At 51.2% G+C, this 11817-nt stretch overlaps 2 protein-coding genes across 2 annotated transcripts; both read right to left on the reverse strand.

The window, feature by feature from the left end:
• Positions 1-289: 289 nt before the first annotated feature.
• On the reverse strand, positions 290-982 carry BP5553_01310 (uncharacterized protein; the record flags this gene model as incomplete). Its single annotated transcript, XM_032009933.1, has 1 exon — positions 290-982. One exon carries the CDS (start codon positions 980-982, stop codon positions 290-292), a length of 693 nt encoding a protein of 230 aa, XP_031873987.1.
• A 5074-nt stretch (positions 983-6056) lies between these two features.
• BP5553_01311 (uncharacterized protein) lies at positions 6057-7400 on the reverse strand (the record flags this gene model as incomplete). Its single annotated transcript, XM_032009934.1, has 4 exons — positions 6057-6202; positions 6233-6933; positions 7134-7241; positions 7297-7400. 4 exons carry the CDS (start codon positions 7398-7400, stop codon positions 6057-6059), a joined length of 1059 nt encoding a protein of 352 aa, XP_031873988.1.
• Between the last annotated feature and the right edge of the window lie 4417 nt (positions 7401-11817).

Raw genomic sequence — 11817 nt, forward strand, 5'->3', positions numbered from 1 at the left:
TGTGGAATTTATGAGAGGAATTGAGGCGAGTTGAAATAAAATGGATATGGAATGCTCGGGGTGATGGTAATAGATGGGCTGCGATCTGATATAGAACGCACAATCTATCCTCCAACGTAAAAATAGTGACGGGGGTGGGAGGAAGGCACAACTCTGTCTGCACGAAGAGTGAGTCGTGTCCCGATCAGCGCCATCTCCCATTGAGCATTCCGCTGCTCGACATCTAGCAAGAAGCTGTTATCCATCCATCTAAAGTACCCAATAACCACCTGAGTCCCCCATCCTGTCCTCAAACCTCCCCACAACCATCCCCTCCATTAAAGCACCTCTGCACCCTCATAATCCCCACCATATCCCCATCATCATCACTAGCAGGACTGGGACTCCTCATCCTTGCCAACACCCTCGGATCATCTCTCGAAACTCTATACTTCCTCTCAAACGCATCACAAGCCTCCCTGAAGCGCTTTCTCCTCAAGGCGTTTGGTGTTGCATAGAGAGGGAGTTCTTTAGTTGCGGGACAAGCCGGCTGTAAAAAGTGGTGCTGTTCCAAAGAGGTGACCGCGGCGTTGGGTATATGCAACGGCTTTTTATGACGCTGGTTTTGCGAGGGTGTTGAAGTGCTATGCGTGGTAGATGTAGCATCCCGCTCCTGTGACGACATAGCATGAGAACCAGTAGTGAATCCAATGTGCTTATTGAAAGTGTTTGCGAGGATATCCGTGTCATCAGCTTCATCTCTTTGTTTCATTACCTCACTATCACTTCTTTCTTCTTGTTTCGCTGTATAGATAACCACACCCAATAGCTTCCTGCCACCTTCCCTGTATCTTTGTCTTAAGTTCGATATCACCTCCTTTCGTTTAGCAGCATGTTTCCGTGTTCTCGCTCTTAGACGCGCTGCAATGGTGAGAGGGACGTCGGGTTCGTCGCCTGAGGAGCTGGTTGTTGAGATTGTTGGGGATGGGTTGAAAGGGTTCATTGTGGAGGGAGTGATTGTCTTTGAAGGTTGAAAGCTGTTGTGGGTTGCGAGACACAAAGAAACTTGCCTTGTCTTCAATAAACAGTAAACGCTCCTTTATGCTTGTGCAGCAAATCTCATGTAACAAACAATATCTTACAATGGCCTTTACACAAGAACATCACTACCTCATAGGAGACGAGAAGCATAAATATGGGCCGAATCCCCTCCTATCTGAGAATCTCCAGAACACTCTATCACAACGCACTCCACCAACAACTCAAAACTCACTTTATATATATATACCAGGGTCCCCTCCACACAGCACGCTTCATATCTTCGACTTCCCTTACAAACATTCTATCAGGAAAAATGTGCTCACTTCTTACCGAGATATTCGGTTGTGGTCACCAGTCCGTCTTCCGTAGACCTTGCATCTATTTCAATGGAACTCTTTGTAACGATGCTAACAGGAAGGTAGGAAGAAGGGATAGGGATTGTGACGATTGTCGACAGAGAAGGGCATATTAGGCATATGGGCGATAGGTTGGAGCGCAGGTACTCAAGCTTAGGATTGTTTTACTTTTAAAGAATAGAATTTTCCTTTTTATAGAATAGAAAGTTATTAAGCTTGTTGTGAGATTTATGCCAATGCCAAAAGTGACGTGAACCTAGAAGGATAGTGACAATTGAGCTTACCTTGTGTTGGTACTTAGACTCGATGGAGATGGTTGAGGTATGACAATAGATAGTGACGATGAGGATTGGGAGGATGATCATTCACAGATTAGATTGGAAATTGAAATGTTGGATAAAGTTGAAAGCTGAATTCAAGCAATATATTCAGAGTTGACTTGAGTTGATAGTGCCATCAAATTCACTCCTCAACTCCTCACCTCTCAAACATAAACGTCTAAAATAAATATTCTCAACTTTTTTAACACGCCGAACAACTACGTTTTCTTAACAATAAGCAAATACAAACACCATAAATTACTATTATATTTTCTTGAGCTAAAAACAGGTTATTCTACCATAAGAGGACTCTAAGCCGTCTTATTTACAAATACCTCCCCTAACTTAGCATCTCCTAGCTCTTAGCTAACACGTTTTATGTTTAATAGTATAGCGAATAATCTCGGCTTTTGCTTTATTGAAGTAGAAGGAAGTGCGGAGAGGAAGGTTGATAAAATAACACGAGGAATATAGATAAAAGAAAAGGCATAGTAAATGGTATAGCGGATTTGCACTAGCAGATTCCTCGTATGCCAACCCACCTTAAAGAAAAGCATCTCTATGCGTAGTCCGAGCTTACCAGAAGGTCCGCAGTACCTGGGTAGGTAGGTAGGCAGACATGAAGTCTAAAAGTCACGTGGGGGCACAGTTCCCCTTACCTCAGTTCAGAACAGAGGACAGAGCCTGGCGTTTCCAACATGTCATATCCTGCTTCCACGACCTCGACGCATGGCGCGAAGTAACCAATGTGACACGTGAGATAAGGTTGTTCGGAACGTCGAGGGTCTGGACCGCGCGGGGGGCGCCGCGTGTCCAAATCGACCACTCCCCAACGTCACCATTCGCAATAACTCCTGGACGATTCGAAGCCCGTCCAAGATATCTTCCATATTACCTCTCCTGCCCTATCGCTATCAGATGATCAGCAGAAACCGTGATCATCAGACCAGCCATGGTTCCAATGGGCTCCGTAACGCTTTCCTAGAGGGGAATTTTCCTTGGTCGGCAATACGATCTTCTACCCCGCGAAATAGATCGTTGTTTGCTTTGTCGGCGTGTGGCGTTTTGGAACATGGGATGGTACCAATCAATTGGAAGGATCGGGGTTCGAGGTACACGAGAGGAGGGCCGAGCCGGGTGGATACTACCCCATTGTCGGGAAAGCAAAATAATAAATATAGCTCTATGCTCTGCGCTTCGAGTTAATTTGTCAGGGTCGCACTGCTACTTGCAGTTGCTGGAGTTGTGGCGTTTAAAGGGTTGTTTGCTTATCGACAAATGCAACGATAATGCGGGGTGGATTGGAGAGGTTCGTGAGAAAATCCAGCGCGGGGTGACTCCTGCGTCTTACACAGATTTACTTATCGCTAACCATCCTGGGCGATGTAACAGTACTACAGTACCACCGCATCATCTGCCCACGGCGGACGGTTTGGATGGTCAGGTACAATTTAGGTGGAAGACCACGTGTATGCATGGTGGGGATTTCTCCTCAATCGAATCTGACCAGCAGCCTGTATGTTCCCGTCCTTAGTCATGCAACCCATCCCCGGCCGTGACGCCAGATGGTGTAATAGAAACGACGCCCGGGAATCCCGATGATCCCTCGCTCGAGGCAATCTTAGGCAAATCGAAATATCTGGAAAGAGCGAGTCAGGTGCGGCTGAGGCCCACGAAAATCGAAAATGGAGGGCAATAGAGGGAAAATGTTAAGTGCAAGGAGATAGTAAGACAAATAAAAAGATGCAGTAAGACCTCCGAAGTCAAATCAAAATCAAACACATTTCGAGACCAACCCCGAAAAATACCAGCTGAAAAGCAGGCAGAAGTCGAAAACACGACAGCTCTGATATGCAGATCGAAGGCCGATCTGGGATCTGGTATGGGAGCCTTGAAAGGTGTAACATAACAGCAAGGAGAAGCGCCGGACCACACCATGCCAAGGAGGTTTCTCGGTGATTGAGCGCCCTTTGCGGGGTATGCTTTGATTGTTGATTTGGTGATGGCTGATAGGAATGCTTGAGGGCTTCTTTCGTAGAAGGTGGACGTGGGGTCGGCGATCTCTCACATTGATTGCATTCCCAAAACGGCAGCGTGCCGGGAAACACATGCTATGCACATGCGATCTGTCATATTGAGATTATAGGGGCTCAGAAGGCATACCTCGTCTCGTGTGCCACATGCAGAATGCGATATGGGCCTCGCAAAATGCTGCATTAGAAGGAGGCCTTACAGAGACGAAGGCCATGAGAGATCCAGCACCGAACCGGGGATCCGCAGACTGACAGCATCAAGGGCGGCAAGACGGGTAGGGCGATGGTCCGTTGCAGCCGGCCGATAACGATAAATGCGGAGAGCAGACCTCGGCCCGCCAGGCAGGGTGCATACAGATGCAGATGCATATGCAGGATAATTCCAATTGGGACCGGGTTGTGGTTTTTTTTGGAGTTGAGTTGAGTGAGGCAATTTCCATCACGTCGCGAGGTTGAGACAGCTTCGCCGCTCGCGCTGCGCTGGCGTCAGTGTCCGCGCTGGCATTGGACAGTACTCGAGCAATGAGCTTAACATGGTGGTACAAGAGGCAGTGACACAAAGAGCGCGCGAGCATTCGGGACTTGGCCGATTGCGATGGCCCTGTGCAACGTTTGAGTGCAGAGCCTCTCGGTACTGGGGAGATGAGTGACTGTAGCACAACATATTCCCTTGTAGTTGTGTCTGCGTCTGCGCCTGTGCCTGTTTCTGTATATGCGTACCGAGAATGTGACTCTGTCTCTGTTTCTGCTCTATCTGGCCCGGCGTGGTTATGGCAATGATGCCGCCGTTGGCGCTGGTGCCGCAGAAATAGGGAAATCTTGGAGAGAGAACGAGACCTTCATGGGGAGATATCGACGAAATTGACCTCCCCACGTTGGTGGATGACGCTGAGCTCAGGCTTATGTCAGAGCAACGTACTCGTGCTGTGCCTACCTACGTAAGTCCAAGCCCCCTTTTCCCAGGGCGCTGGAGAGGGCAATGCCTCGTCTCCAACATGTCTCCAAATCCAACCACAACCCCAATCCCCACATGTTCAAGACCGATCGATCGATACCCGCAGCAGGAGCTGAACTTGGCTTGTGAGCCTCGAAGGATTCGAGCCTGAAAACAGGTGCAGTTGCAGTTTCGGTTGACCTTGCATGGCTCGTATTGCTGCTCCAATTCAGTGTCGTCCTCTGAAGCTGGACCCCACGTATTCAAAATCATAACGTTAGCCATTAGGGCGATATCCCTATCCGTCATGGACCCTTCCACCGTGCAATATTTTAATTGTCATGTGGCAAAGCAGAGCGGAGCAGTTGAGAGAACCCTGCTAGGGAGGTGTACTGTACATGTAAATGTAGAGCGACGCTGTAAATACTTCGTAGGGAGTGGGACGCCATGGTCGTCTAACAAGCGACGTTCCTCGGATGCCCGCCCTCGTACTCGACCGTCCGAGCCCACATAATATGTTTCTATTTCGGTGTCCCGACAGACGGCGAATGGGGTAGAGATTGCTTGCAGATGCTGCAGATGCTGCAGATCATGGCGTTTCATCTGGGGCGTGCGGCGCCACAACGCAAGGTATGACCAACTTTCGAGAACAAAATCCTCTCCGGTGGAAGGGGGAGCACGGCCCTGTGTGGGGATGGGCCACGAGCAAGCGCAAGTACCGCATACGACAGTGAGCAGGATTGAGAATTTGAGCGCGAGTCGGCGAGTCGGCGACGATGAAGCCGGCGTGAAGAGCGGTTAGCGTGTGGCAGGTTGGAAGACTTGGAACTCGGTATTATGGGCGCGGGAGAATATGGATATAGGAGAGGGATAGGGATATGGATGTGGATGTGGATGTGGGAGATGTATATGGATATGGGATATAAACATGAAGAGGGAAGCTGCAAGCACGGAATACCAGATTCGTTCATATAGCGACGTCCCACATAAAGTACTCAGTCCCGGTGCCGTTGGTTTCCAACTTCTAACTCTTGCAGGAGAGGATTGTGACAAGTCTGAAAGAGGCTTCTAGGGCAAATCTCCGAGTGTTGTAATCTAAAAAGCGCTTATTACCAAGGCACGCCGGCAGCCCGTGATCGGGTTGCTAAAACTGTTTTTATTATTTAATATTAGAGCGGGGAAGGACCCGTACTACGTAATTGCTCCTCATCCTACAGGAATTTAGAGCAACTTAGCAAGCGTGTTTCTGTAGATGCTTTTGTTTCGTGAAGGGATAGGGGTCGGCGGGGAGACGGGAGCCCACGGCTAAGTTAAATGAAGGGAGACTCTAAAAAACTTGTACCTCGTTCGAAATTACTGGTGAGGAGTTCTAGATTATTATCGAATATCGACATCACCGAGGCTTTGCTAACGGGGGTTCGGAGCTCTCGCACTTGGCAAGCTGCGCTCTTCTCAACATTATGCCAGGTGCCAGGAACCAGGTGGAGTCAGTCAGGAGTGACTGTACTTCGTACATGGTCTTCTGTAGTATGTATGGTACTGTATGTACGTACCTTAGTACATACATACTGTACATATCTGCGAGGCGCTGGTTTTGCGCTTCTCCTTCCTGTAGAAGAAGGCCACAGAAGTATTTCGTCGGGCCGCAGATGCGGAATGGGTTGTTGGCGAAGGCGAGAGAAAAAAAAATGGTAGGATGCCAGTGAACTCCTTCCCACCAGCGGATAGGTAAGTAGTGGAGGAGCCAGCGAGCGCTCGTCCGGGGGATTTTCCTGCTTGGGAGATCCGCAGAGCCTCCTGGCTCGGGGTTTAGGTTTAATAATGGCTGGCTGCCACGTGAATTGTGGCCATTATTGGCATTGTCATTGCCATTATTCTTGTTCTTGTTCTTGCAAATTGTTGTGTATTCGGCATGTCGTACGGTGGATGTCGCACCATTGCCGTCACCATCGTCGTGTGAATACTGACTGCGCGAAGCAATGCGCAATAATAACAAGCTCAATAATGAGCCTTGAGTTGAGCCTTGAGCCACTCCGCAACAAGGGGCTTGCCCCCCCCCGGAAGAATGGGCTTCGCAATCCCTTCTTTGTTTGCTTCTCTTGCAGATCAAGAACATTCGCTGCATCCGCCCATGCGCGGCGCGGGCACAGGGTGGCATTGGGTGCTCTGGTGGCGTCGGACCCAGCACTGAGGACAACTGGTAGCTGCTGGTCGCGCGGTCAGACCGCTGAGTGGCAGAGGGGGAGCGAGAGAGAGTAGAAAGAGAGCGTCTGATAGTCTGAGAGAGAAGGGGACTGAGGAACCGAGCATGGAGTCCTCGGAAGGAGTCTCACTTGCTGAACGGATCAGGCCATCAAGACATTAAGCCATTAAGCCATTACGCCATTAAGCCACCGAGCGGCGGATTGTGCAACGTGTCGCGCTGTCACTGTGTCCATGTCTCCGCGATCTACCTCGTGTGCCATCATACCTCGAACTTGGATCTCGTGTGTTCTCGTGTGCGCTCGTGGGTGCTGGAGGAGGAGGAGTGCCGCCGTTTCCGTGTCGCGTCCAACCGTTGCAGCCGTCGTAGAGAATCCTTCTTCGCGGTGAAACCGTCACCCGTGGCGAGTCGCAAACCTACGAGCACTTACGGAGGATTATTTCGCACGGTGGTAAATAATGGGACTGGGACCCCGGCGGGGGGATCATCATCATCAGAGACAGGCGGGCAGACGGAGGGAGAAGGGAGAGACATTCCCGAGTTCCAGCGCAGTGGTTCAGTGGTTGAGACTTGAGACTTGAGACTTGACTGTTGAGCACAGGGCGGCCAAGGTGTCAGTGCCCAACTCCTTTCTCCCCCTATCCAACTCCCTCCGTACACCACAACATTCCAATAATTTCCTCCACATCCTCAACGCTCCTCGACATCCAACCAAATGCGGTCGGTTGGCTCGTTTCCGGTAGTAGTGCTGCATTCTCGGCACTCATGGCATGCCTTTGTGCTCCAGGGGAGGGATTGTGGAATGGAGGCCAGCGGTGGACTGAGTACTGAGTGGAGGGGCCAGGTTCTTATCAGGCACCGGGGCGGGTGAGCCGATAGCAAGCACTATCACCATCTCAGCATATCAGGACATCAGGATATAGCACCGGCGGCCACCTATCTGCTGTGTGACGCGGTGACGACACGAGTAGTAGTAGTACTGCTACGTACGAATAGGGCTACCCCGTTGTAGCACAGAGAGCTGGAGGGGGATGAGTCGGTGACAGACGACTGACAGACGACGGCTGTGCCATCGCCAGTTACGCAAAACAGGACAGGGGCAACACATGGTTCAAGACTCACGAGCGGAGGGCGGAATGCTGAGACGGGATGTTGATTGGCAACAGAGCTCGCCCTATGCACGTCGGCGTGCCTCGGTCCCTGATTCCCTGGAGCTGACCATACGCCGTATCTGAGATCCTATCATCCTGACGAGCGAGAGCGAGGTTTGAGGGCTACGTACGACCCTACGAGGACGAGGGCGAGTACGTAAAGGTATGTATGTGGTAGTAGGACGGAGTATATACAGTACCGGTATATACACACAGCAACCACTTACTCAGCTGGTGCCTCGGGGGACAAACGACAAACGACAGACGACATACATCCATATTACATATTACATATTGAATATACATGACCTGAGCTGGAGGGCGGAAATCAGACCTGTCAGTTCTGTTCTGCTTCGCTGCGGTTCGTCCGCCGTCTGCATGCAGCCTGCAGCTACGCGGGGGAGAGCGAGAGCGAGAGGGAGAAAGCGTATGATAATGTGCCGAATCGCAGCCATTGTTGATGATCACGATACAATCATGGAATGGAATGGAAAACCGGGTCATCAATTGTTATTCGGTGAGATATTTGACGCTTTCTGCCGTGCTTCTCTCGTGCTAGCCTGCGCCGTACGTAGGCCAAGACCACAAGTCGTCATGGGGAGATAGGGATAGGTTGATGTCAGAGAGCAGAGCACGAACCAGCGAAAACGCAGGAAATGAACAGGAGGCAAAAGGGACTGTACTACTGCCGGGTCGCAGATTATTGCCGAGTAGCTGCCCAACTACGAGGTACATACGTGGTGATTTGCGAAGATCTCCAGGTTGCGATGGTTTCAAGTTCTGTTTATCACTGCTATCCGAGCAGATGATGTTCCTCCGAGACGGAGTCGCCCGTGGCCTCCAGAGATTAACAAACAGAACAGAGTTCACACCATCCACTGCCCGCCAACCACAGCCACTACGATTGCTGCACACGGGGGTAGCGCCTGCACGTAGATAAGAGCGACCACACGAGATGGAGATTCCCATGCAGAGTCCGATGGCATGACTTCTTGCTTGGCCGCCCATGGGACAACGAGGCGCTCATCTTCCCCCAGTAGCCACTCCCCAGCATCTCCCAGCAGCTCCCAGCGTTTCCCCACTGTGCCATGCTGGCCCCGGTCTGTATGACGCGCTCGCTGCTACCTTTATCCTGGGTTTGGGGGGACGGCCCTCTTTGTTGCATCGCATCGCATCGCATCGCAGAGTGGTGAGTCCGCGATACGGGGTGTACAGGAACCCGCCAGGCGCCTTTCCCCTTTCCGCTCAGCTTCTGCCCTTTTTCGTCCCCCGTGTGGTTGGCAAGCAGGCCGCCAAGAGACAATAATATGGGAGCGCTTCGGGACGGGGCGGCAACGGGACTGGCTGGGACTCCTAGCAGAAATGGAGGGCAGAAAGGGCAGATGTGCCAGCCAGAACGGGGAAGAGAGGAACGGCCGACGGAGACTGGGCAGAGACGAAACAGAGGCAGATCAGTTAGATCAGATCAGATCAGATCACACTCGTCAGAGACAGCCCACCAGCCGACCAGCCAGCAGCAGCGCAGGCAGGTAACCGGTAAGCCTGAAGACTGGTGCCGCGCGATGCAGGGCTCAGGGCTGTTGTGCCTGTTGGGCAGCGCCTTGTGATCAACTCCACCCCCTGGGGGCGGTGAGGATTAGGGGAGCTCAGGAGCCAGGAGCTGAAGAGGCGCCGAGGCCGACCATAATGGGGATTCCGTTTGAATATTTTTTTTGTGTTGTTGTTGGTTGTTTGTTTTGCCTCGATTTTGCATTTGTGGGATTATCATTGGACTGCGGTCTCCAGCTCCGTCACATACCTCCCTTTGATATGCTGGGCCCCCGGTCGCCGTCGAGGGGTCTCGTGAACAACATTTACACATTGCCACATTCCCCAATTGCCCTTTTCCATTCTGTCTTTTCGCGCGCTGCCTTGTCCGCCTTCTTTGGCTGGGCATGGTGGGGGGTGCTGGGCTTTGGCGTCGTCGTTCGTATACTGCCTGCCACGACTTCGTACCCAAGTACATACTATAACCCAGGCTAGTGGCACGTAACATGCTTGGGCTCGGGTTGGGTTTATTTACAGATGTATTATTGAAGGGCGGAGGGACAGTGCACACAGTCAGCCGGACCCGTGTTTATTATTGGAGCCAATTAATGGAGGAAAAGTGAAAACGGTCCCAGTGGTTGCTTTGCGGGGCCCTTGCTTGACCTCGGGGGATTTTTTTCTTCCTCTCTCCCTCTGCAATTTGCAAAAAAAAAATTAAAACCGGCGTGGCCCTTGCTTGCTGGCCTGCCTGCAACTGGGAGATTATTACGAGCCTCGCGGAGATTTACCATACGATACGATACTGGGGGTACGTAGGTAAGGCAGCGATTATTTGGTGCTACTCCTCCCTACTTCGATTCCTATTCCTGCTCCTACTCGGCCAAACCATGGTACAGCACAAGCAAGGCCCGAGGGGGGATCACCCATCCCTTCTAGTTTGTTTGATAGATGATACTGTACTAGTAACTAATAGTAATGGTAATGATGGTGATAAGTGAAGTCTACACACCGCCTTATACTCCTAGGGGCCAGCAAGCAAGCAAGCAAGCAAACGAACCAAACCAAACAAATAGCAAAAATATCTTAAATTCGTTCACCTACTTTCCGTGCCTTACCCTTACTTAAAGTAAAGCTCTCTTCCCTCCCCTTCCCTTCCCTTCCCCCTTTCCCCTTTTCCCTTTTCCCTCCCTGCCTCAATACTGCCCACATCATACATACAGCACCTTCCATACCTCCGGCACTCGTGGAGTATAGTACAGACGAAACCAAACAATAGCCAAACAAAGGAAGGGCCGGAACGGAACGAAACGAAACGAGTACTTCTCCACACATAGGGGAATTTACTTTCGAATTACAACCCGCAGGCCAACACAACAACAACCCAGCACTGTACTGTACTTCGTACTGCACTGCGCTGCGCTGCACCGCACTGCGCCCAGCGCTAAATCCACCAGAACCAAAAGTCTGAAATACCAGAACCCATAACCTTACCGGCCTTATTTTTAGTACTAAGCCCCTCCCGGCGCCGGGCCAGCATTATCTGCCAGCATTATTGCGAAGTCCCAACAGCGGACCGGCTCTTTTTGCGCATTGAACCTTTTGGAGCCACTATTATTTACTTATTTATTTCTCCTTGCCGACCAGATCAGTCATACGGCACGAAGTGAGTGCTGTGATGATTATTATATCCAGTTGCTGCACCCACCCACTGGCTGGCATTCCCATTTCCATTTCCATTTGATATTTGTTGTACTACTTGCTGCTGCTGCTACTCCGTACTACTATCTATTAGTACCAAGCGGTAGCCCAAGCCAGCACTGCACGCTACACTGCAAATCCAACCTTACCTTTACCTCACTTTCAACTCACCTCAGCCCTCAGCCCTCTCTCCCTCCCCACGCTACTTCCGCGCCCACGCCGCCGCCGCCTCCCACCACGGCCAACATCCACATCTATTACTTACGTCGATTATTTCCACTCCCTCCGACGCTCGACTTCTTTTCTTTCCTACACCTTCACCCACCACCACCACAACGATCACCACCTACAAACTCCCCATCCTCACCTTGCACGAACCCGCCACCTGCTGCAATCCTCCAATTCCAATTCTGCAATTCTGTTCTGCAATTCTGCTTCTTCGGCCTGGTCCTCCCTTCATCCCACAATCAACCAACACCCCTGGTGCGCGCGTCTAGTCTGCGACTCGTCCCCGCCATCCCTCCCTTCGTCAACCTTCCAGCACTTTATAAGCTACATACCTTCCCTTCCCCCCC

Source organism: Venustampulla echinocandica (genome assembly GCF_003357145.1).
Source record: "Venustampulla echinocandica strain BP 5553 chromosome Unknown scaffold_0, whole genome shotgun sequence".
NCBI classification, from domain to species: Eukaryota; Fungi; Ascomycota; class Leotiomycetes; order Helotiales; family Pleuroascaceae; genus Venustampulla; species Venustampulla echinocandica.